This window comes from Grampus griseus, assembly GCF_964374135.1.
Source record: "Grampus griseus genome assembly, chromosome: X".
NCBI classification, from domain to species: Eukaryota; Metazoa; Chordata; class Mammalia; order Artiodactyla; family Delphinidae; genus Grampus; species Grampus griseus.
The window spans coordinates 9,770,524-9,797,755 of NC_138999.1; the positions used below are offsets into that span (position 1 = coordinate 9,770,524).

General features: G+C 43.2%; 1 protein-coding gene across 3 annotated transcripts in view; it reads left to right on the top strand.

The window, feature by feature from the left end:
- Positions 1 to 27,232, top strand: part of FRMPD4 (FERM and PDZ domain containing 4) — a gene marked incomplete at both ends in the record, with an annotated part of 745,350 nt that overhangs the window by 692,210 nt on the left and 25,908 nt on the right. For 2 of the 3 annotated variants that reach the window (XM_082681911.1, XM_082681913.1), the window contains 4 exons: positions 6,027 to 6,072; positions 14,726 to 14,830; positions 17,371 to 17,478; positions 22,592 to 22,723. In XM_082681911.1, coding sequence (XP_082538037.1) covers positions 6,027 to 6,072; positions 14,726 to 14,830; positions 17,371 to 17,478; positions 22,592 to 22,723 — 391 coding nt within the window. Of the gene's footprint in view, positions 1 to 6,026; positions 6,079 to 14,725; positions 14,831 to 17,370; positions 17,479 to 22,591; positions 22,724 to 27,232 lie in introns of all 3 variants that reach the window. The other variant, XM_082681912.1, reaches the window with a different exon arrangement.

Sequence of the window (27,232 nt, forward strand, 5' to 3'; positions counted from 1 at the left end):
TTTAAAGCAAGACTCTTGAATTTTGACATAAAATATATTCTTTTTATTTTAGTGTTTTTTTGTTTATGCTTCATTTTGTTCTGTTTTCCCAGTCTCTAAGGAGATCTCATTGCTCTTCACAACGTAAATTCATATTGATCTCTGAGTTAGTCAGGGGAATCTGTTTAGTCGGTCTAGAAGGGAAGTATACAATAGCGCATGCCAATGTGATTATGTATTGCAATATTAAGATCATGTAAAGGGCTCCCCTGATGGCGCAGTGGTTAAGAATCTGCCTGCCAATGCAGGAGACATGGATTCGAGCCCTCATCCGGGAAGATCCCACGTGCTGCGGAGCAGCTAGGCCTGTGTGCCACAAGTACTGAGCCTGCGCTCTAGAGCCCGCGTGCCACAAATACTGAGCCTGTGTGCCACAACTACTGAAGCCCGTGCTCCTCAACAAGAGAAGCCACCGCAATGAGAAGCCCGCGCACCGCAACGAGGAGTAGCCCCCACTAGCTGCAACTAGAGAAAGCCCACACGCAGCAACGAAGACCCAATGCAGCTAAAAATAAATAAATTTATTTTTTTAAAAAAAGATCATGTAAATATGAAGTGGGAAAATCAGTTTAAGAAAGGTGCCAAGCTATCCTGCTCTAAAAGAAAGCAAACACCAACTTTAGCTTCACTGTTGAAAGGGATTTTAATACTGAAAGCCTCGTTAGAATCTGAGGTTATTCATTTGCTACAACAGAATCCCATCCAATGAAATTTTAAAATGGGATGTGGTGGCGAAGAATGCCCCGCGAGCCCTGATGCTGGGTGTCCCAAACATGTTTCAGGGGACTTACCATCAAAAAATAAAAGACTTTTGTTAAATGAATGAAGAGAGGGGAATTAAAGGCAAATTTGATAGGAGTGGTTTAGTGTAGGTTAGACTGTATCTTCCTCTGCAGGTCAGCACTGTGATACAGGGATTAAAATGATGTTTTTCTCAAATTCAACCATTTAAAAAATATTGGCACTCTAATTTGAAATTACTCTTTAGAAGTAGAAAATTCACTTGGCATTTATTATGAAATAATACTTCTCTAAATGTGCTTCCAGCTGGATTTTTTTTCAAGTCCCTAGCTGTTTTCAGCCTTCATAAAAAGAAGTTATCTGATGACTTGAATGTGCCATGTTCCGTTCTGAAGTCTAATCTTCCTGCTGAGGCTGTTTGTAAATGGCTTAGGTCTTCTTTTTTTCCTCCTAGGAGCTTAGGGTTAGGAATTCTAAGGAATCCAAAACATTATGGAGTTAATTGTTCTCGTCTGGCAGGTTATAATTAAATAATTATAGGTGAGAGAAAACGGAAGAAAAGCATATCCCCTGTCCTAATGTTAAATAACATATTGGAATGTATTATTTCACTTCAGATAACTTCATTTACTCCTTAAGTGGTAAAATTAAAATCAATATAGGTTATGTTTCAGGCAAGTTACAGGGAATTACTATAGACACAAAGAATTTAAATGCTGTAAATATAATAGACGTATTTTGAAAAATGGTTCCCATTTTCAAATTAACAAGGTGTACTGTTCAATACTTCTTCCTGACATTCTTGACAGAAAAAAGTTCTGTGTAAGGTGAAGTCATGGGTGGACACTACTTTTGAGATACTTGTAGGTTAATTGGCTGTGAATCTTTCTTTGTTGGTGTGGCAGACAGAATCTAAGATGGCCCCATGGATGGTCCCTGCCTCCTGCTGTTCATAACTTTGTGTATTTCCTTCTCTTTTAATATGGGTGGGACCTGTGACTTGCTTCTAACCAACAGAATATGGCAAAGGTGATGGAATATCACTTCCATGATTATGATTGTGTTACCTAAGATTATACCTTCCATCTTGCCAAAGGAGTCCCTCTCCTTTGATCGTTTTTTGAAGCAAGTTGCCATGTTGAGGAGGCACATGTGGCAAGGAACTGAGGATGACCTCTAGCCACCTGCCAGCAAGGAACTGAGGCTCTTGGTCCAGCAATCCCAAAAGGAATTTAATCCTGCCAAAAACCACAGGAAATGGATCCTTCCCAGCTGAGCTTTCAGATGAGACCTCAGCCCTGGGCAACACTTGATTGTGGTCTCATCAGAGAACTTGAAAAAGATGACCAAGTTAAATCATACTCATCTGCTTGCTTCATAGAAAGTGTGGGATAAGAAATGTGTGTTGTTTTAAGCTGCTAAGTTTATGGTAATTTGTTATGCAGCACTAGATAACTAAAGAAGCTAGCTTCTGTGATAGGACAGAGTAATGATCCCCTAAAGACGTCCACATCCTAATCCCCAGAGCCTGTAACTTTGCAGGTGTGATTCAGTTAAGGATGGAGCAATTTTCCTGGATTGTCCAGGTGGACTCAGTGTAATCACAAGGGCCCATATAGGTGAAAGAGGAAGGCAGGAGAGTCAGGGAGAAATTTGAAGATGCTACTTTGCCTGGGTTTTGAAGATGGAGGAAGGAGCCATGAACCAAGGAATACAGGAAGTCTTCAGAATCTGGAAAGGGTTCCAGAATGAATGCAGCCCTATTGACACCTTGATTTTAGCCTAGAGAGGCCCGTTTCAGACTTTTGACCACCAGACTTGTAAGATAACAAATCTGTGCTGTTTTAAGCCACTAAGTTGTGGTAATTTATTACAGCAACAGTAGGAAGCTAATGCAGTCTATGCTTATTTTGTTAGCATCTAAGATGAATAATGAGTCCACCTCCCGGGGCTTGTCTGCTCCTAACAGACTGCACTGGAGCTGTGAGTATTTTCTTCTTTTTCCAGAAATGAATAAATAAATACGGTGCCATTGAGCATTGCTGTAGGGAAAATGAGCATTTTTTCCACAGCCTTGTGGGCACATCCACCCTACCACCTCATACCCCTCATTCTTGCATTTACCTTTTTACTGTTTCTTCTTCAGGTTCTAAGCTCGGACTGTCTTAGTCAAGGATCGTTTGGACTCAAATAATGTGATCTATTCATGTCAGTTTAAGTAAAGAGAAATTGGGGATAAGTGTAGCAAGTAGGTCTCAGAGGATGGAATCGTAAAGCAACTGTTCTTTTCCCCCATTGCCCGTTCAGAAGAGCTCTCCAGGGCCAGGTCTTCATTAAAATCTCAGGCAGGTCTGCAAATGTATTGAGCAGGTTCAGAAAATTTCTCCAGTCACTTGGACACTTGTAATCACAACAACCTGTAATCTGTAATTAAAATGTTCAATTGTCATGTAATAGTCAAAACCGCCAACTCCACAGAATTTCTCCCTTGCCCCTATATCCGGCCTGGGAAGCCTGCACTGGGTTAAGGGGCATTCCCCAACATTTTTCCCTAGCTTTGGCTCCTTCCACGTTGAAATGAGGCCAGGACAGTGAGGTAAAAAGCAGGAACGTTCTCACTCAGTTGTCACCAAGGTAATCCGACATTGGTTTCCTCTGTCCATGGAAGATCGTGTAGGTTGACTTGTGGACACATTTGTAGATTTCTGGAAGACTTCTCTGTTGAGTTGTTCCAACTGCAGTTCCCTTGAGTCAGATGGTACCCAACGGCTGGCTATGTCCAGCACTCCTTAGCTTCTACATCTCTCTACTAAGGCCCTCCTGCCCCTGGAAGAAGCTCAGTTGAGCAATGCCTTCATTAAATGACCCCAGGGCACCACTTCTACCATGTCTTCCAGATATCATCCACAGGAATTGCACACTTAAGGCCTGTCTCAGTGGAAGGGTAATAATTTTGCAAATATAGCCTCTGCTCTTTGGGCATGTGCTGCTTCCTCAGGCCTCTCCCTGTTACCATTTTTAAAAATTACGTCATGATTAAGACCCCAAGATGAATAGGAGTCCCAAACTGTGGTTTTTAATACCTCCTTTGAAAGTGTGCAGCACCCTGTTTTGGCATGTGGGGGCGATTGGCATGAGGCCTCAGCTGAATCTGCCCCATCATCGTAGCACCCTGTAACATATGAACACATGTAGCTTCTATCTTTTTTCCCCTCTAGGATTGGAATCCTAAGGGACCCAAAGCATTATGGCATTAATTCTCCTTGTCTGGCAAGTAATAATTAAGTACTTGTAGATGAGAGAAAAGAGAGGTAAAAGCCCATTCCCAGAACTGATGATACGTATCATACTGAGATATTTTACATTAGCTGTTTTACTGATGTAAAGTGGTGAGCAACCAGCCCTCAGGAATGGTGGGAACCAGGCCTGCTCAGGGGACCCCTGGCATCTGTAACCTTTACTCTTTCTTGTTCAGTCATGAATGTGACTCGGCTCCCAGCTCTCTTTGTCTGTGTCTCTTAGTTCTGATTCTGGAGAGAGGACATTTGATGGCCTCATTCCAACACTCGGGTCCAATCAGCTGTGCCCTGACGATGAGTTCTGGGCCCATTGCCTGCTGCTGAGGGCTCTGGGGGCAGACTTGAGTAGAGCAGGCCAGGCAGGACAAACAGGCCCACACCACGGCTGCCACACTCTGATTCCTCCTGCCGCATCCTTCCACGACACTCCATCAGTACATTCACGTGCCCACCCTCCTAGTGCTGGCACCCGCCTTGCCTCCAGTGCTTCACTTCCATGCATTCCACGGCAGGGAACATCCTCACCCGCATTCCCTTAAAGGCTAGTGGCAGAATTTCTTTGTGATATAAACCAGAGTGGAGTGGCCGGGTCATAGTGCTCGTGACGCTGAAGTTTGCCTAGGGGTGCCAGATTGCTCCCCAGAACTGCTACACGGGGCTCCGTGGCCACCAGCGAAGCAAGATCATTCATCCCAGCCACTGGGAATTCTCATTTGATTACACTGTTGCTCTATTAGTCCTTCTAACGGGAACTGTCTGCCACTCCGATTATTGGGGCTTTCCGCCAGCCCTTGGCAACTAAGAATTGATGGGATCAGACAGGCCCTCCCCACCATCGCCATCAGTTCTGATTCGATTCTTCCTCCAGTTCTTGAATTCTAGTCCTCTTTCTCCTCTCCATTGATTTCTCTTCGTCGCTGCCCCGACCGACTCCTTCCGTCAGGGGCCACCGCTCCCGCCGCTGGGGCAAGTCACATCGTCCTCCCCAGGCAATGGGCTTATAGTAAGGGGCTGTAGAACACTTAATGCTAGAAATGCAATTTGTCGTGGCTTCTCCAAGAGAACAGCACTGCCACAGATCCCCTTCGCTTTAGTCATTTGGGCAGGAAATCACAAAAGCAGGTAATTAATTACCTCCTACAGTCAAAAAAGTCAGCTCCGCCTCAAGAAAATGGCAAGTGACCTTTCTCCTACTCAGGATAAAAAAGGAACAAAGGAAGGAAGGAAGAAAAACCATTATAACCCATAATATGGTCTTCCCCCAAGGGTTTGAGTTATTTGAAAGGTTTGGGTTACTTGGGGGAAATTAAATAAACCATTATATTACATTGTTCTGCTTTTGGCCACACAGTGTTCCCTATGGTGAACAATATTTCCCAGTGAGCGCCCATCTGAAATGTTTATCGGCCCAAGGTCGTAGGCATTGTTACTGCAGCCTTAGAAAGCCACATGGTATGGGAAGTCACATTTACTGGGATACTGTTTTTACATAAGAAGCCTACAGTGACATTTTTCTTTCATGATGCTAAGAAGATACTGACATTCAATGAATTGATAGAATTTTTAAAACTCTATCCCCTTCCAGAAAATTACACAGACATTTTAAGCGGCTAAAGGAAAATCGGAAGGGGAGAATCCATTTTGAGAGACTGAGTTGATGCTTTTAAAATCCAATCTTCCCTCAGCGAGTTTTATTTTAGGGCTCTGCTGTTTGGTGTCACAGATAATATCACCCAATATAAACCGAATAGGAAGCTTTCCACTGGCTGAACATTTGATTCCAGTTTTCTCTGTGGTCTGAAAGCCCACTTGTGAGCCCTTTGATTCTCTGCCCTGGGAGCCCAAGGAACATTCGCGAACATCACACATTTTGTTTTAAAAGAGCACCGTCACCGATAGAGTCCAGGCTCTGCGCATATCATAAATATTTTGTTTTCTCTCTTACAGAAGCTGCAAAGAATCGATACTCCTCGCTGTCATTCAGCCTTACCCTGTAAGTGTCCTGTGAGTAAAAGTGCATCTATAAAAAGATATGGGTTACAATAGACTTTCACACACCATCTCGCACTTCCAGTCTCCCCCTCCCACTCCACTCCAGTGACTAACAGCAGAGAGAAATAACATGCATTCACAGGACCAGTTCCAAAATCTTGGTTATTTGTATTTTGTACTCCATGACAGCAGATCCTTCATTGGACAGAAAAGAAAGTGGTGCATTTCCTAAATAACTTGAAAATCAACTTTTCAGTCCCATGTGCCTCTCACATCTAGAAATGACACAAAACTCAAGAATTTCCTTGTGATTCTTAAGTTTCCAGCTTAAGCATCACAAGTCTAAAGGGAATATCTAATTGTAGGAAGTTGAAGCATGGTTGTTTCTCTTACCCCCATTTAAATAATTTGGTGGAGACATTGGACGTTTCAGCGGCCTTGTCAGGAAGGTGGGGAGTGATTAAAATCGTACTGCTTTCAGTTCCCATGATTCTTTTAAAAACAACTTTATCATGGTGTAATTCACATATCGTAAAATTCACCCATTTCAAGTGTACAATTCCATGATCTTTATAAAGTCTACTGAGGTACGCAGCCATCACCACCATCCAGTTTGAGCACACGTCCATCACCCCAACTGGATTCCTCATTTACATTTACAATGAATCCCTTTTCCTAGCCTCAGTCCCAAGCAGCCACTAATTTACTATTCATTTATTTCTATAGATTTGCCATTGCTTGTGAATTTCATACTGACCATGAATTTCATGGTCAGTGAACTAAAAAATACCGCGGCAAATTCCTTCAGATTTTTCCCCAAACGTTTACTGTCAATATCTTGTGTGGCCTTCACATGGAGCGGCAGAGATTCCAACCTACTTAGGCTTTTATTTTCCTCCCCATAGAGATTTCTACATCAATTCAGAGGCTCTGGCGTTTGCCGGTCTCCATCTTCTGACCAAACTCTTCATCTCCCCTGTCCTGGAATTTTCCTTCTAAGCACTATGGGCTAGTCATTTTAGGCAGGAAAAAAATATGTATTCAAGTTTGTGATAAGATCACAAATTGAACTAACCAAGACCACAAGTTATGCGATGTAGGGTCATTACTACATATGTTAAAAGCAGGGTTTAATATTGAATGTTACTTTTAGTCCCAACTCTTTGACACAGCTACACACGCACACACACACATTTGGATTTGAAATCTAAGGAGACAGCAGGAGGTAAAAGAAGCAAGACTTGAGATCTAGTTCCCAACAGTATAAAAGGCGATTCCCACACCTGCTCTGGACCCCAATTTCCTCATCCGTGTAAGGAGAAGGTCAGGTGGCATCCCGTCCAAGGGCCTTCCTGCTTCACCACCTCGTGACCTGGCGATTCTTTCCATATGAAGTACAGCTCATCTGTTTTTAGATTGTTTCATTTAACCCAGTTGTCACTCGCACCTCCTTCAAATCTATGCACACTTCTTCATTTCTTTGCAATGAACAAATGCATTTGGGTAAAGCCAATGTGAATGTCTAACATACGCAAGTGATGGACCAACTATAAATTCCTGGCGGAACTACAAGCTTGCATTGTCTTTCCTGAATTCTCTCTTCCTACTTTATAACCTATTAGTAATGCAAGATCAGAACCATTTTACTCCAAACCAGGTTATTTTTCCAATGTGGGGTCGCATGTTACCCCCAAACAGTAAACTTAGAGGAGTTTTGCATTTAAGTTAAGGGTTTTGTCTTGTTGCTTTGCTTGCTTTTTTTGCCATTTGAGTCTGCATGACTTGTGATTCATATGAATACTCATTACTATCCGTGAATCATGGAACTTCCTCTTAACAGACAACCTGGAATTTTCTAGGAGTTCAGCTGACTCCTGCTGTTGTGCTATATTGAAAGTCAACGTTCAGGAGTGTTGCTTGTTCTTATGGCCAACGGTTGCACCTCTGTTCCCCAGAGGCACTCTCCCAACCAGTCATCGTAGGCGAATTCTCAACTTTGACCAGCCCGCCTTCCTGAAATGCCCATCACATACTCCACCCGCCACCTCCTCAGCTCGCCAAATCCTTCTCACCTTTCAAGTCTCGGCACAAATTCTGAATGCAACCCCAGAGTTTCTCAACATCAGCACTGTTGGGCTGGAGAATTCTCTGTTGGGAGGTGTGTTTAGCAGCATCCCTGTCCTCTACCACTAGATGCCGGTAGCATCCTATCCCAAGTGGTGACAACCAAAATGTCTCCAGACACTGTCAGATGTTCCCTGGGGACCAAAATCACCCCCACTTGGGAACCAGTGTCCCACACCTAAAGTCTTCCCTTCTTGATCCAGTCCAAAGTGACCTCTTCCTCCTCTGAATTATAAGAGTTGAAACCCCAAAGTTACTTAAATAGATACATTAAATGGAGAGAGGGGTGCACATGGGAAAAGAGACTGTGAAGTTTTACTTATATTTTTGTGTTTGGATTTTCCTACAAGCAAATGGCTTTTTTTAAAGGTTTTATGTATTTGATGAACATTCTCTTGGCAACCAGAATGGACATACAGAAACAGAGGACCCACCAGACCAAAAGAAAGTCTATAAATTCTACTTTTATTACAGACAATAGCATTCAGCATTTTAACTTCTTTGCAGCTTACTGGTCAGCATTTTTTTATGTTGTGTTTCTTCTGCATAATAAGATCTGGTCAAGACAGAGAGCCGATGTTTACAGCTTTTTGCCATACTCCACGTGTCCCCAGGGCACCCCAACATGACCCAGCCACAGAAATCAATCTCCAGTGAGGCCCAGGTCAAGGGAGCTTGGGAGAAAAGTCTTAGGATTCCCAAAATTCTTTGATAAGAAATAATTCTTAACAGGTTTTTGCCTTCTTATTTTAAGTATTATGGAGGACTCTCTCTCCACCATTTTTACTTTATTTCTTAGAGGAAAATTGTGGAAGTGCAGAAGGAAATACAGAAGCAGAAAAATATGTGTTGGCAGTACTTATCCTCAGAGACAACCAGTGTAAACATTTTGGCCTATTTCTTTCCAGTCTTTTTGTTCTAATGCCTTGTCAGCGTTGAGATCATATGACATGTACACTTTTATTCTGCATCTTTTACTTAGTATATCAAGCATTTTCCCGTGTCATCAAGGATTCTATATAAGCATTATATACATGGCTGTAAAACATTACATTGAACCAAGATTTCCTTAATCAACACCCATCATTAAGCCCACTGTCTCTAATGTGTTTCTATTATAAATAATTCCGCAGAGAACATCTTTGTGTATAAATCTTTATCTGTATTTAATAGCTTTTCCTCAGGATTGAATTTTAGAAGAGGAATTTTTGGGTTACTCGTGGATTTTATTTGTTTTTTTCTGACACACCATCTTCCCTTATGCTGTTACCTTTTTTTTTTTTTTTTTTGCGGTACGCGGGCCTCTCACTGTTGTGGCCTCTCCCGTTGTGGAGCACAGGCTCTGGACGTGCAGGCTCAGCGGCCATGGCTCACGAGCCCAGCCGCTCTGCAGCATGTGGGATCTTCCCGGACCGGGGCACGAACCCGCGTCCCCCGCATCGGCAGGCGGACTCTCAACCACCGCGCCACCAGGGAAGCCCTACTGTTACCATTTTTATTCCAGATCTTTCTTGGCCAACTGCTCCCCTCTTTCCTTTCCATAGTTCCCAAGTCTAGAACTTTCAGAGCTTTCCAGTCCAACATTACCTGAGACAGAGAGTATTTAAAGAGTCTCTGTAACATCTCCTCATACAACCCCAAGTCAGTGGGACTTGGGCTAAGTCACTCTCAGTTCTGGCATCCCTGAGCTACCATGATTCACCTTCCCTCAGGTTTCTTCTAGGCCAAAAACTTGAGAGACCTGCTTGCCTGCCTCTCACTTCCTGCCTACCTTTCACTGTGTTCCACATACCTGAGGGAGGCTACACACCTCCTCATGGAAGCTCCAGCATAGTAGATATTGTCAGAACCCAGAACATATCCCCTTGGCATGTGTCATGCTGAGCATGCCGGCCCAATTTCCAACTGAGAGCACCAGTGATTCCTTGCCTGTGGGTTATTTCTGGCCACAGGGCCATGCTCATGGAGCGGACCAGAAGTGCTCTTTGAGCACTCCACTAGGAATTCTCACTCTCAGAAGAGCAGCCACTTCATCACTGACTGACAGGAGCTGGTGGATAAATACCCCAGCTCCCTCTCTCCTCAGTCAGTGTAACTCTGAGGCATACAGCCTGCCTTGTTTTCCAGACATTCCCAGCAGGGTTAAACGCCAGTTGCTCACAGTGGTGCCTGACTTAACAATGAATGCTTCATTGGCTTCCTCACCCGCCCTGTCTCCCTTCCCCTGCTCACCTACCCATGCTCCCTGGGAGCATCTCCCAAATCAGCTACCTGCTTGTGAATCCTGGTCTTAGGGTCTGCTTTGGGGGAAGTCCAAACTAAGTCATCCGGTGATAACTGTGGGCTAGTTAGTCCTCACTAAGTATGTACTCAGTGCCTACTATATAAATGTCCTTTAGAGCTACAGGGTTGGCAAATTCAAGACCTTACACTTAGCTTCAGAAATTTCTCTCTTTTTTTTAACATCTTTATTAGAGTGTAATTGCTTTACAATGGTGTGTTCGTTTCTGCTTTATAACAAAGTGAATCAGTTATACAATATACATATTTCCCCATATCTCTTCCCTCTTGCATCTCCCTCCCTCCCACCCTCCCTATCCCACCCCTGTAGGTGGTCACAAAGCACCCAGCTGATCTCCCTGTGCCATGCGGCTGCTTCCCACTAGCTATGTATTTTACGTTTGGTAGTGTATATATGTCCATGCCACTCTCTCACTTTGTCCCAGCTTAACCTTCCCCCTCCCCGTGTCCTCAAGTCCATTCTCTAGTAGGTCTGCGTCTTTATTCCCATCTTGCCCCTACGTTCTTCATGACCATTTTTTTTTTTTTTTAAGATTCCATATATATGTGTTAGCATGCAGTATTTGTTTTTCTCTTCCTGACTTACTTCACTCTGTATGACAGACTCTAGGTCCATCCACCTCACTACAAATAACAATTTCGTTTCTTTTTATGGCTGAGTAATACTCCATTGAGTGTATGTGCCACATCTTCTTTATCCATTCATCTGTTGATGGACACTTAGGTTGCTTCCATGTCCTGGCTATTGTAAATAGAGCTGCAATGAACATTTTGGTACATGACTGTTTTTGAATTATGGTTTTCTCAGGGTATATGTCCAGTAATGGGATTGCTGGGTCGTATGGTAGCATATACCCTGAGAAATTTATCTTATGTCTGTAGTTTTGTTTCAAACTAAGTTCTAATGACTTCTAAGAGCATCAGGAGCATGTCAGCCATCTATCGTGGCCATCTTAGCAACAGCAAATTTGGAAAGAGGTGCAGGGGTTGATTAGAGGCCTTTTAATCTTAAAATTAATTAACAGCCGGAAAATCTGATTATTTGAAATAGTAATTATTTGTCATTTCCACCACAGGATATGAAGTGCTTGTGATCAGCACCTATTGGTCGGCAGGTTGCCAGGAATTAACGTATCAGGTTTTTGGGTGGTGCACATTGTACATTTTTTAGCAACAAAGAGAGATCTGAGTCAAAACTGCAGTCATGACTGGTTTGCATACCCCATGTACCAGAGGTAACTCCAGCCAGTGGAAGAAGCCATTACTTTACTGATTCTAATTCAGTAAACTTCAGACTTGTAGAGCTAATGTTTTTATCATCAAAAAGTAATTTTTAAAATGTATGTCCATTATATGAAATAGTCACAAATCCAGAACAAGAAAAATGCAACTTGTATGGATTCTTAGATTCTTATCCCGGGTCTGTTGACTTCAAAATATGTATAAAATAATATTTACTTAACTACCTTGGCTATCTAATATTCTTTCTGGTTTTCCTAGATTACCAGGTTTGTCATTAGGGCATGGGGAATAAATTCAGGAATGAGGCTCCAAGAAGCGGGCATGCAATAGCTACAGGCAGAAGAGACAAGCATCCCCAGCTTGACCACTTTAGGGGCAAATAACCCTCTGTACTTCCATAGGAACATCACTGCATTCTAAGATTATACATCAAATGAGATGCATAGAAACTACATTCTGTTAAATATATTTTTTATTGAGGCAAGGAATTATGTAACATTTTAGAAAAATAAGGTAAAATACCACATTTAAAAATTCAGATGCATAGAGGAATGAACCTCAGTATCTGGCACACTGAACACATGTGAAATACATCATTCCCAAACAATGCTGGGGAAGTGGGGCGTTACTGCATTCAAATATCTCATCTAATTAGCAGTGTCTGTTCTGGGTAGCTTTATTACAGCCGCTTCACTTGAGCTAAACGCATTGTGCCAACGTAAATATCCCCTGCTTAAAATCATTACGGGAGAATAATGTTTTCCCTTCAGCTAAAAAATGACATATCAAAAGCAGATGAACTCCCTACTGTATGATTTGTTCATTCATCATGACTAAGCTTGGCCTGTAATTACGGTACTGAAGAGAACATCCCTGTCCCATGACTTCAGCTTTGCAGTAGGACTTTTAAAAGTCACGTTGAGCATGTTCAAAGCTATTCTTTTGAGGAGCCATTCAGAGTTTGTCTGGATTTTTGTTTCATTTTGTTTTTAAAGGGCAGCCGTTCTCTCAGAACATCTTGCATAAGTGGAAGAATTGAAACTCTGGAGGCCAAAGCATCCGTCTATGCTGCCCTTAAGACACAGGGGAACTTTTGAAATAACAGGATTTTCTGAGCATTAAGGCAGAACTCCACCCAGGAATACACATCCACATGTTTTATCATGTGTTTTTCCAACAATGATTGTTTTATTATAACACATAACGTAAATCTACCATTTTAACCGTTTTTTTTTTGTTTTTTTTTTTTTTACCGTTTTTAAGTGTACAGTTCTGTGGCATTAAGTACATTCAGAATCTTATGCAACCATTGCCACTATCAAGTTCCAGGACATTTTCATCACCCCAAAAGGAAACCCCATACGCATTAGTCACTCCACATTCTCCTCACTGCCGTCCCCAGCCCCTGGCAACCACTAATCTGCTTTCTGTCTCTATTCCATAGAGACAGAATTTTCCTATTCTGCACATTTCGTAGAAGTGGAATCGAATCATACAATGTGTGGCCTTTTGTGTCTGGTTTCTTTCACTTATCATGATGTTTTCGAGGTTCATCCATGTTGTAGCGTGTATCAGAACTTCTTTCCTTTTGTGGCTGAATAGTCTTCCATTGTATGGCTAGACCACATTTAACTTATCCATTCCATCATATTGTTTTTAAATTGATCTCCAGTATACTTGTATTTGACAAAGATGGGAATCCTTTTATTGCTTTCATTTTACTTGAAATTCAAAGTATGGGACACCCTAACTGGCTTCTGTGCTTTGAGATTAATGCAATACACAGGAGGATGAACCTCTGTGTTGACTTTAGAGTCAATTACTAGAATTCTTTACACAACAGCCTCAATCTCTTAGAACTGTATAGTATGAAAAACGTTAGGCTGAACCGTGTGCCGTTTCCAATATTTGACCATTTTAATCTATAAAATTGCAGTTGTATGATTCAAGCTAAATATTTACCTCTGTATTAGGTTCCATAGAGAATGCATTTCTTTTTCAAAATAAACAGATGGTGCCTGCAACATGGTAGGGAGCTCACCTACCACATGAGTTCCCTTCCCCTCACAGGCTTTGTTAAAACAGTGCAGTGAGGCTGATTCTCAGATGAAGGCAGTTGACCAAGATCACAGCCTCTAAGCAGGTTTTATCATTGTCCTTCCCATTTCTGAGGGAGACCAACTGAATCCCTCAGCCCCTCTTTCCAATGAAAGACAGTACAGAGGGCCTAGAAGATGAGGCAGAACATGAAGTCGACCTTTTTTTTTGATATTATTTCTTATTTATTTATTTTATTGAAGTATAGTCGATTTACAAGGTTGGGTTAATTACTGCTGTGCAGCAAAGTGATTCAGTTGACTTTCACTTCTAAGTCAAGGTCTCCTCTCTACCTTTCACTTCTAAGTAAGGTTATAGGATCACAGGTTACCAGTAAGAGGCTGAAACTCAAGTTTTGGGCTCATAAAGCGTGGGAGCTTTTGCGCGTGTGCGTGTGTGTCCCCTTACCTGCTCACGTGCCCATACACCATTAATGTGAGTAACAGTAGGATTATCAATCATTTTAGAACTATCAGTGGCTCTTCTCCACCTTGTTAAAATACGTAACTAATGAGCAACTTGTCATAAACCCAACATGAGATTTGGCTACCACCTAACCTTCTGCATGGTACTCAAAGCTCCGTATTGGAAGCAGGATTTATGTACTTCCACAACTGTCATTTTAACAGGTCCTTGGAAATGTGCTCAGTAAGAACATGGAACATGCTGTCTATAGTTCTGGTCTGGTGGCTAAATCAAACTTATTGCTTGATGAACATAACAGGGTTTCAACTGCATCCATAATTTGTATCTAGTCCTTGAATTGGGCACGCACCAAACACTTTTTAGCAAAAATGTTAAATATCTGGGAGGATAAAGATAGGAAACAATTCTTACAAGGTTGGCCTTACATTACCAATAATCAGATCAAATGTTTTCTTATTTTCTAGTCTCCCAAATCAGCATTTATTAGTGCTGCAAAAAAGGCAAGGTTAAAGTCCAATCCAGTCAAAGTGCGATTCTCCGAGGAGGTCATCATCAACGGCCAAGTGTCGGTGAGTTGACAGACACCCGCTGGTGACTCAAAGAGAGGCCTTGAGGTGTAGGGGCTTTGCACTAAGCAGAGCCAGTCACCCCGCTGGAATGATCAGTTCAGAATTGGTTGTTGGATTTCACAGGGGTGTCGAATCTCAGGATTGTAGACGGCTTGAGAGATCGCCAGGCTGTGCCAGCTGTATTCCTTCTTACAAACCCAGAAGACATAGTAGTCCAGAGTTAGAGACTTCACTACTTTACAAAGGAGTTCGTTTGATTTGAGATCACTTGACATTGCGTCATGTTGAGTAGAATATGCCTCTTTGAAACTTGCACCTATTTCTCCCCATTCTGCCAACTACACATTCTTCCATATAACAGCCCGTTCTATATTTTGAGAAGGGTTTCCCCTGAGGTTTTCCTTATCCAAAATAAAATGTCTCTGTTCTTTCAACTAATCAAAATGGAAAGAAGTTAAAATGATGGGAAAAGTTTCCTGTATGCAATCAGGAGTGAAGAAATACTGCCCACACCTCCATCAATAGGTCTTGATAGGAATCATGATTAGTCAGGCACATAATTGATCTTCAAAATGAATGATGCAAACATTGATAGGATGCTTATTTTCAATTTTCCCCCCAAATATATAGCCTAGTATTTTTGGTTGTTAGCAAGCTACCGTCCAGGGTGCTCATATTTTTTGGACCTTTGAAATGCCACCTTTTGTTGTCGAGGTTTTGTTGTTTAAATAAACTCAAAGGGATAAAAATCTCATCCATGATATACTTGCTAAGGGCCACAGACTCTTCCCTGGGTGGTCCTGGATTTGAATTTGCAGATAGAGGCCTGTGTGTCCCGGGCAAGGCACTCATGGTGCCAAGTGTCTTCTGGCCAAAACTTGCTGACCTGCATCTGCCCCACTCGGAATCCAGGGGCTTAACTGGCCAGTCTACCAAACTGTTGTGATGTTTGTGGGATGGGGCCGAAGGCTGTGCTGCCCCATGTACATTTTAGCTGTGGCCTTGTCCTCCCAGTGGCCATGTCCCACCCCATCCCCTCTGCCCCCTTTCACACCACGGTCTCTTCTGTTCCTCTCGGTAAATCCCCATTGCTCTGGATGCAGAGTTACCATAATTATCATTTCAGAACAAGACTGTCCCAGTTTAAGGCTGTTAGTTCCAGTCCCAGAAGAATGACTATGACACAGAGAGTCGTGGGAAACTTACCTCATCTTTTCTCAAGCTTCTGAGCATGAGATTGGGCAATCAGTTTATGCATCTTTAGAGAGAATATGATTCCAGGAGCTGCTGTGGCAGCTTCCCCTTGTCCCTGGATAAAAAGCAGCTGGTGTGTGGGGACAGCTCTGGGGGTCGATCATCTCCTGCAGCATTCGCGGCCTCACCACAGGCCTGAGCGTGGCAGGGACATTCGGTCTGCTGTCTGGCCCTCAGCCTTTGTGACCGGCTTCCTTTCCGGTCTCCTCTTGCTTTTCTGAGTCGTCGTGTGGCCTTCCTTCTGGACTTGGAGCTGCACTAACTCAGTGAATTGGGCAGCAGGAAAGTCGTGTGTGAAGCCCTCAGGAGTAGAGAGGAGGGGAGGGGAGTCAGAGAAAGAAACAGGAAGCGAAAGGCATGAGACTGTTTCGGACATACTTAGGGACTGAATTCTCATGGACCAACTGTAGGACGGTAGCAAATCTCTGGCCATCTCCTCTCAGTTTCCTCATCTGTAAAACAAGGGACTTAACGCTTTCATAATTGCTGACTTCCCCTCCACTCCTGTGGCTTCATGACCAACCACGTGTTCGTGGAACTCACCCAACTTGCCTTCCTGCTCCCCCTTTCGTCTCTCCCCACTTCCAGTTGAAGAGAAAATTCAAAGGAATGTGTGTCTTTTGTTTACTTTTGGTTGCGCTTCAAACATCTCTTTTTGACTTATTTTTAAGTTATCTGTTTGTTACAGACAGTGTTTTATTCTTTTAACACACTAACCCGTTCCTCATATATCCCCTTGGAGTTTGAGGAACATCTCTAAATGGGTTAAAAATCATTTCACAAAATTACTTTAAACTTGAAGCTTGTTAATGCTTGTGATTCGCCATCATGACCCCTGCCAACAGGCATCATGTGAAACATCGTCATTGCTGGTCTTCTTTCTGTTTAAGACATGCTGCTCTGCTAAAGTCTGGCCTTGTGGTCCCAAACATTGTGGTCTAATTACAAAGGTGTTATTTCTGTCATTGCGTTTTCTAGTGGGAAACCTTGATTTAAATTAAAAAAAAAAACTCATCTGATCGATCTTCTGACGGGAAAAGTTCTTTTAGTTGATTCAGCTGAGTTATTTGTAGCTAGAAGAGAAGAATTTTGCTATGAACAGCTGAACTCAGATATCACCAAAGGGATACTTTGGTTGGCCTTAGGGAGTTTGATTTTTTATTGTCTTATGCTGTGATTAGAATAAATTGCAGATATGTGCTGCTTCTACAAAGGGCAGAATCCTAATTCAACTGACTTACACCGCCTCCTCTTTTTTTTTTTTTTTTTTTTTTTTTGTTAAATAGGAAACTGTTAAGGATAATTCACTTCTTTTTATGCCAAACGTCCTGAAAGTCTATCTGGAAAATGGGCAGACCAAATCGTTTCGCTTTGACTGCACCACCTCCATAAAGGTAAGAGGACCCGCTGAACCGTGTACCTGGACACTGCCAGGTATGGCGTGGAAGTCCCACTGTGACTCTTGTGCGGCTATACCTTCATTCAGAACTATCTGTTTATTTCTGAGATTTTTTTGGTTGTTTCCAAATAAGGTAGTGTGTGAATACTTAAACACAAACCCAAACAAAAAATTTAAACTAACAAGGTTCTGCTCTGCGTGTGTGTGTGTGTGTGTGTGTGTGTTGCAAAACAATATAATATGCTATCAGTCATGAGATACTAGGGCTAGTCATTTTAATACAGCTGAAAATTAATTAAAATAGTGTGACTGTCACCAAGAAGGCTTGGCACCCTGCCCAAAGCCAGCATGATTTCTCGGCCTTGCTATCCACGGAAATGATTAAGATGTTAGATGTTAATTGAGTATCTGCTACTTTGGTGTCCGGCAAAAAACAAGGGATAGAATAATGTAAAGATAACATTTACTTTCAATTGCTGTAACCAATTTCATGGAAATGATACATTAAAAAGGCAGAAATGAGGTGTACTTTTAGGAGAGGGGAGAAAAGGAAGAGTCACAAAGCAATCCTGTTATTTCAGAGCCACAGGTGAGTTCTACCTAATGAGTTCTCACCTGGTATAACAAAGCGTATGAGTTCTTTACCCCCATGTTTCCTTCCTGGGGAAGAAAAGTGCATATTCTCTATTTTATTGGGCAAAGGTGTGTTCAGAAATTGATTGCCCCCTAATGTTCTATCAGCCTAAAATAGGCTTTCTTCAGATGGCACAATAAAAAGGGTTTTATTGAGGTTAAAAAAAAAAAGGGTACCTAGTGATGATCTGTACAATAATGTATCAAGAGAATATCAACTTTGTATTAAAAAACGCCTACCAATAGTCAACCTCTAATTCTCTTTTTTTTTTTTTTTTTTTTTTTTGCGGTACGCGGGCCTCTCACCGTTGCGGCCTCTCCCGTTGTGGAGCACAGGCTCCCTACGTGCAGGCTCAGCGGCCACGGCTCACAGGCCCAGCCGCTCCACAGCACATGGGATCTTCCCAGACCGGGGCACGAACCCGTGTCCCCTGCATCGGCAGGCGGACTCTCAACCACTGCGCCACCAGGGAAGCCCTAATTCTCATTTTTTAAAAATTAATCAGCATAGGCCTTATGAGTGGAATTATTTCCGCCAAGACCATCTCGCTGTGCATTCTTATTGCCACGATACCACAAGCAGCTTGTTCTGAATTGCTTGAAATAGGTCGTGATTTAGCAGGTAATAGAGCAGACAATATTAGATTGATGAGGGACCATTTAAATTATCCTTAAATCATTCCAGATGAAATATTAACTTCCTTTGTACAAGACTGCTAATTTTAAGTGGTGATGACTGAAAAAGCCCTTTTCCTTTATTCCTACTCAAAATCAATTTATAGGGAGATGTTACTCCAAGTATTGATCAACTAACTTAGTGGTCAGCAAAGTTTTCCTGGAAAGGCCTGTAGAGTGAGTATTTTATGCTTTGTGGGCCATTTGCTCTCTGTTGCAACTACTCAACTCAGTTATTGTCTCATGAAAGCAGCCAGAGGCAGGTGGGTTCAGGAGGTCCTTAAGACCACCCTGAGCTTTAATAATTCACTCGAAGCACTCACAGAACGCAGCACATTGGTATCCTCGCAGTTACAGGCAGAGAGCCCCCAGTCATCGTCCCCCTGGGGAGTCATGCCGACAGTGCTTATTTCTCCTAGCACTGGTGTGTGACAGTGTGCACAGGGTACTGCCAACCAGGGAAGTTCGCCCAAGCCTTGGTGTCCAGAATTTTTATTGGGGGTTGTCCACTTAGACACAGCTGCCCACCTGTGTGGCTGACCTTAGCACCCTGCCCCTCCAGAGGTGAGCTGATACCACATGGTCCATGGTCCCCACCATGAATCCCATCGTTAGCATAGACTATCCAGTGTAGCCCAAGACACCCCACGCGCCCCCCCTCAGTGAACAAAGACACCTCTATCAGGCAGGATACTCCAAGGGCTTAGAGGTTACCTCCCAAGAGCCAGGGGCAAAGAGGCAAACCTTTCTTCAGGCAAGACTCATCCTTTACTGTACAGATAATATGTGAATGAATGGCCTTGGGCAGATTCCAAACGAAGGGGCCAGGCTCTAGTTTGAAGACCCCTGACCTAACCCAAAAGAGCTACATTGTTTCAACTCCCTCTGGTACTGTGGCTTGTTCTGTGGTACCAACTGGTCAGAAAAGCCCCTTGCCATTGGAGCCCTTACCCATCTGAAGATATAGGTGAAGACTTGAATGCATTTCTTAACAGAAATAAATCTAAATTTAAAAGAGAGCCCTGTTGTTAATTCCCTCTGGCCTCTTTATTATAGGAACCCACCCCAGACTAAGTTTGATTTCCCTGAGGATGGCAGATGACAATGACAAGATGGGGAGCAATGCAAAGCGTCCACATGAAATTAAAGCTATCTTAGCTTGTGCCTCACAGCCTCATTATCACCAGAGATGCAGACTGGGAGGCGTAAACTGGAAATAGTATAGGTATGAAAGGGATATGATGCTGTTTAATAAAAATTGCCAAAATTCTTGCTTACAGAGGCACAATAGGAAAACACTATTGCTGGCACATGTCCTCCCTGGTGATTCAGGAGAATGTTTTATAAAATATGTGTTGCCACACAGAGGCTGGTTTTCTTTTCTCTTTTCTGGGTCTTGAGCAAAAATTATGAAACAGAATATTTTTATGAAATTCAGTATAGTCACGGAATTTCTGTTGAATGATTTTTTTTGGTGGTGGGTAGGTATGGGGATCTTTGTTTTAAAGGAGCCAGAGGAAATTGAAAATGGTCCACGGGGAAGAATCAAAACCCCAGAAAGAGCAATTAAAAAAAAAACTTCTGTGTATGGCCGGGTTTCTCTCCCTTGACATTGTCGATCCTTTGGACCAGAAAATTCCTTGACGCCAGTAGCGTCCCCAGCCCCGTTGTGACAACCAAAACTGTCTCCAGAAATTGCCAAGTGTTGCTCTGTGGGATTTTAGCATCTGAATATTAGTTATCTTTGAAGAGAGATCACTTACTAGTTTTCAAGTACATGAAAAAAGTAATGGTTGAGGACATTTATTTACATTGCAGTCCACTTGTGCTTGTGTATAGAACACCTTTCTGATCATAAATGTTTAATCCTGTGAAGGATTGCTGACAAAGCTTGCTCATTCTACCTTCCCCGGAGACTTAAAATAAAAGCTGATATATGTATATCATCATTGTCAACAAAAATAATCAATAAACAATCAATAATAAGACTAGAAAAGAGTTTTATTTCAGCCAAACTGAGGACTATAGACCGGAAGCCAGCTTCCCAGATTACTCTGAGAAACTGCTCCAGAAAAGCATGGTTTTCAAGCACAGTTTTATATCTTGTCAGAAAAAAAGAACATTAAACAAGTCAGGAGTACATTTCTTGAGGATTTCAAAAAAACTAGAGCAGCACGTACACAGCGAGTCAGTATGACCTTGGCACCTGGGAAGGGAGTCTTATCATCGAAACAGGACCAGCATTGGTATCACAGGAAGGGAGCCATTTAATCTTTATTTTTAACGTGGACATTCTTGACTTGTGGTCAGTGTGCCCTTTTCTTTAATAATTAAGGCAGGGCTTCCCTGGTGGCGCAGTAGTTGAGAATCTGCCTGCCAATGCAGGGGACACGGGTTCGAGCCCTGGTCTGGGAAGATCCCACATGCCGCGGAGCAGCTGGGCCCGTGAGCCACAACTACTGAGCCTGCGCGTCTGGAGCCTGTGCTCCGCAACAAGAGAGGCCACGACAGTAAGAGGCCCGCGCACCGCAATGAAGAGTGGCCCTCGCTCGCCGCAACTAGAGAAAGCCCTCGCACAGAAACAAAGACCCAACACGGCCAAAAATAAATAAATAAATAAATAAATTTAAAAAATAAAAAAATAATTAAGGCAGATGTACAATGTTTGATAGGCCACAAACCGACTGTTCAAATTAGCATAAAATTCAAGTTAACTTGGGGCTTCCCTGTTGGTGCAGTGGGTAAGACTCTGGGCTCCCAATGCAGGGGGCCCGGGTTCCATCCCTGGTCGGGGAAGTAGATCCTACACGCATGCCACAACTATGAGCCCTTTTGCCACAACTAAGACCTGGTGCAGCCAAAAAAAAAAAAAAAAAATTCAAGTTAACTCATGCATAAGCCAGAATGACTTCCCCATACCTCATTATGTGAAAATTTCTGTTATCAATATGGTGCCCTAACTGTATGCCAAGCAGTGCTGTAATAAATGCTGTCTATGTATGAACTCATTTAGTCCTGGTATCTATTCTGAGGCAGGTATTATTATTATCCCCGGTTGACAGGGACACTAAGGTGCCTAGAAGTTAAGTGACTTGCCTTAAGCTGCCAGCTAATACGAAGTAGACTCAGGGCAGAAGCCAGACTCTTTCCAGAGCCCACGTTCTTCACGACTACCATGTGCTCTTACAGAGGGGTAGGCTAGGGGTCGGCAAACTTTTTCTGTAAAGGGCCAGATAGCAAATATAATAATTTAGGCCTCACAGGCCACACAGCCTCCCCTGCCACCAAGTTCAGGTCTCCCCATGCAGAGCACGAAAGCAGCCAATACATAAACAGATGAGCGAGACTGGGTTCCAGTAAAACTTATTTTACAAAAACAGGTGGTGGACTGGATTTGGCATGCAGGCATGTAGACCACTTTCAGAGGTGGTTTAATTGCCACCCCATTTAGAAGGAGGGGAACTGAGCCAACTACACTGCACAATCTGTTGCTAGGCTCTATAAAGTGATTCGGTTACATATATATTCAGACTCTTTTCCCTTACAGGTTATTACAAAATATTGAGTATAGTTCCCTGTGCTGTACAGTAGGTCCTTGTTGGTTATTTTATACATAGTGGTGTGTGTATGTTAATCCCAAACTCTTAATTTATCCCTCCCCTCTTTCCCTTTTGATAACCGTGAGTTTGTTTTCAATGTCTGTGGGTCCATTTCTGTTTTGTATATAAGTTCATTTATATGTGGAATCTACAATACGGCTGCCTTGATTTTGATCGCATCTTGTCTGTTTCCTCTGTAAGGATGTCATCCTAACCCTTCAAGAGAAACTCTCCATCAAAGGCATCGAGCACTTCTCCCTCATGCTGGAGCAGAGGATGGAAGGAGCCGGAACGAAGCTGCTCTTGCTTCATGAACAGGAGACCCTAACTCAGGTGTGTGAATTATGCCCCCAGTGCCCGTGCTGCCCCTGACAGCAGAGGCTGCCCTGCCCAGCGCTCCCCTGTCCTTGAATCCTTTAAATACCTTCCCCACAGCCCTGGGCAGCCCCACTATAGGAAGCGCCGGCATTCATAACGGATTTTACACCTCAAGGTGATGTTTCCCCTTTGTCAATTTTTCATAGACTGTCAGTTGATCTCACAAACAGAATTGTCAAAGACTCAGCAGTGACTCATTGGGGATATGGCTCTGCAGAACTATATTTTATGTTATGGTCGTGACTTGTTCACCTGTTTTGATAATTGATCTCTAGAAACTATTAAAAGGAAATGCTTTCTGCAATTATTTAAATTAAGCCAAAATCATATTTCGTTCTTTTAAGTTCCGGGTACCTACCTCAGACTGTTTTTGGAAGCCTGAAATCCCTGCCCCATCGTGCCCACTGTAAATATGTGACCCACCAATGTGTCCCAGCTCCTGGTCACCAAGATGCCACCCCCATCTGTTCTCTGGGGAGACAAGCGGGTTGCTTGGCTGCTGAATTCAGCACAGCACCCTGACTTTCCTTGTGATTCCACACAAGCAGGGTCTTTGTTGGATGTATAAGGGATTTCAACAAATTCCTCTTAGGTAGGAGAGTTCACTGAAGAGGGGAGCTTATGGAGGGGGGCGTGAGGGGACACCAGGAGGAGAGGCAGGGAGTCAAGTCACCCCCAGACGGATGGAGTAGCAGAAAGTGTCATCACGCTCAATTGCCTTTTGGTTGTCGCACAATTAAAAGCTACACGTCAGGTCCCGCAGATATCCCTGACTCAATGTAGTAAAACTCGATGCAATGAATTCGTTACTAAGTTATCATTTGTGTTCATTTCCTATCTCTAAACTTGACCTTTTATTTTTATCACGTTTAAATCTGCCTATTTTTTTTTTTTTTTTTTTTTTTTTTTTTGCGGTACGTGGGCCTCTCACTGCTGCGGCCTCTCCCGTTGCAGAGCACAGGCTCCGGATGCGTAGGCTCAGCGGCCATGGCTCACGAGCCCAGCCGCTCCGCGGCATGTGGGATCTTCCCGGACCGGGGCACGAACCCGTGTCCCCTGCATCGGCAGGCAGACTCTCAACCACTGCGCCACCAGGGAAGCCCTACCTATTGATATTTTAAATCACATCTAATTGTTTATTATGTTAACCTGTGCCAAAACACGCTTGGAAACAGATGAGTTGTTTATTCTTTGTTATAGGGGAACAGCCCCTGATACACAGAATCCCACATGTGAAAGGTCAGTGTTTGGCTCCGAGTTCCTCCAGAAGCCAACCTTGAGACAAGGATTTGGATGTCAGTGGTTTATTTGGGAGGCGATATCAGGAAATACTGGCAGAGGAATGGGAGGGGAAATGGGAAAATGGGGACGCCAATAAAGAGTGTGTAATCAAGCCAGTTTCCACTGTGGGCAGCTGGAGCGCAATCCTGCTGGGGACACAGGGAACCAGCAGAGAACGTGCCTCAGAGGTATCCCACCCAAGGGCGAGGGGGCTGGGGCTTCGTACGCTAACATCCTGTCCATGGTTGGGGGTGGGCTTCTCCTAAGGCCAACTGCTCCCTGGCTCTGCTGGTTTGCCCTGTGCTGGCAGATGGTCACAGGTGTTTGCAGTAAATAGCCTTCAGCTTGGAGCAGTAAATGCCAAGGGGATGTGGGCAGACAGCCAGTTACTATGAGTCTAAGGAAACCACCCACAACTTTTTGATATTTCTATTTCTACTTTCCCCCTGAACTTCTACCTACCACTCAGCCTTTATGGGAAAGCTTCATGCTGATTTAGCTGGACAGAGATTCTTTCAAAGTCTCTTCTGATGCTAGGTAACCATACCTTCTCATTCCGGATTGATTTCCAATTTTTAGACTTCTTTTAAAACATTAGAGGAGGAGTTTCAACCCCCGGCTTTCTCTTCCATCAGGACTTTTGGCGCTGGCCACCCTCCTACTCCGCGGGCAGCAAGGTCAAAATTCCTTTTCCCTAAGGGCCAAGAATAATCCCCAGGTCTTTTTGCTTTACCTCCTCCAGTATCTCCTACTCAGAGCTTAATTTACTCTCCCCTACTGGCCTTTTTAATTAGCGTGCTGGTGAAGCCCACCTGCAATTCTTTTCCCAGGAGACCCTGGCTACAGGCTCCTGCTGCAAAGCCTGCCGGGAGTTGTAGTCCCTCGGGTCCAGGCCACGCGTGGGAGTGCGTGGGGCTGGTTGAGGCGGGGAGACGGGGGCCTGGTGTGGTAGGACTCATAAAGGGCCAAAAATAAATGTAATGATGCCTTAAAAAAAAAAATTAGAGGGATTCCCTGGCAGTCCAGTGGTTAGGACTCAGCACTTTCACTGCAGTGGCCCGGCTTCAATCCCTGGTCAGGGAACCGGGGCGGCTCCGCCAAAAAAAAAAAACCCAAAAAACAAAACAAAACAAAAAACTTAGAAGGAAACAAAAAGCCTCTAACAATGCTTCTTCCCTTATCTTTCTAGAAGAGGCTTTGTTTTGTCTTTAATCAGAACGAAAAGCAAAGTGCTAAAACTCAAGTATTGTCTCTAGAAAACTGATTGTTTAAATATCCTGAAACAAACCAGCTATATGCCTTTGAATTCAATACATATGAAAAATTTGACCCATGAAATATTTATATAGGCATGATAGAACTGGGGAGTAAGTATAAGGAATTTGTCCAATAACAAAAATTATTTTAAAACATTTAACTGTGATGAAAACTGCCAAGGAACTTTTAAGCGACTCTACCTGAATTTCTGGCAGTTTGACACTAAACTTCTGTCTAGAAAGTAACGTTGTTATTACATACTACTTAAAGTTTCCAAGAAATTGTTTTTTTGCTTGTTTTAGAGACTGTTATTCTCCTGGACTGCCATTTCTAATGAGTCTAAAGCATGTTTTTGCATTACATTCATTTATTTCCCAAAACTAGTGTAACCTACTAATGATAAAAATAAACTCAAGGAGGCTTATGGAAAATTCAGGACAGATTCTAACCTGTAATTAAAGGAGCCGGAGATAAGATGATCTCTGACTTTCTGACATCAGACAGGACCTTCTGACAAAACACCATTATGTCACTGTGACACTCATCAGCAGCCCTGCCAGCAGCCCAGGTCTCTTAGAGTCCCACGCATCCTTCTTCCTGGTTTGCTTTACCGTCAGCCAGTGATGAGCAGCCCGGATCCCATGGGCTCCTGACTTCACTCAGCTTTGCAATCCTGCCCACAGACAGGAAGCTGGTTCAGTGTACTGCTTCTCAGGATGCCCAGTATACCTTTAAACGTGGGATGTGTTTTCCCCTTGAAATTCTTCTATATAACAAAGTTAGCAATGTAAACTCTCAGAATGTGTGTGTGCATGCGCACTCCGATAACTCAGTAAAGCTATTACTATTTTATTTCGATTTTTTTTTTTTTTTTTTGACTGCACTGCGTGGCTTGTGGGATCTCAGTTCCCTGACCAGGGATTGAACCTGGGCCACAGCAGTGAGAGCCCAGGATCCTAACCACTAGGCCACCAGGCAGCTCCCTATTTTGAACTTTTAAATTGCAGTTCACGAACATTTTTATTTTGCCAGGTTTGTCCCCTGCATAAAAGTAGTTACAAGTACATGAAACTGCATGCAAGCGCATTAAAAAGTACATCCAGGGGCTTCCCTGGTGGCACAGCGGTTGAGAGTCCGCCTGCTGATGCAGGCGACACGGGTTCGTGCCCCGGTCTGGGAAGATCCCACATGCCGCGGAGCGGCTGGGCCCGTGAGCCATGGCCGCTGAGCCTGCGTGTCCGGAGCCTGCGCTCCGCAACGGGAGAGGCCACAACAGTGAGAGGCCCGCATACCACAAAAAAAAAAAAAAAAAAAAAGAACATCCAAGTGCACAAAACTACAAGTAGAACAACTGTGTGGGTTCCTGCTGCATGGTTTTAGTTTCATCGCACTGACCTCTTTAAGGGAAATTGAAGAAGCTTTTACCTTCTTTTTTTAATCTTTTTTTGTTTGTTATTTTTTTACTTTTTTTCTTTTACCTTCTTTCTTGAAGTCCAGTGTCTTTCATTCATTCAGCTGTGTATGAAGCACCTACCGTTCATTGATTGATTCCCCTTTGTTGCAAAAAGAATTAAGAAACCAAGACCTAGTAGTTGGCACATACTGTGCTGGGGAAAAGGAAAGCGACTCAGAATGATCCATGGTCCTTAACCCTGAAGGACCCGTGGTGTATTCTAAGCCCCTTTGAACAATTTGGACAAATCATAATAGCAGAAGTTTGGGTAGTTTGGAAACCTGAGGACTCCAAATTTAGTGAACGGGCCAAAACTTCTGTCCTCCTGCGTTCCAGTTGGATGTCATCCAAGTTGCCACTGTCATGCTTTCATTGCTACCATCCTTCTGGAGTCTAATTGAGGAAAAAACCCACAGCAGTGTTACACAGTAATAAACTGTAGTGACCAGTCTCTGTGCTCCTATCCCCGGGTC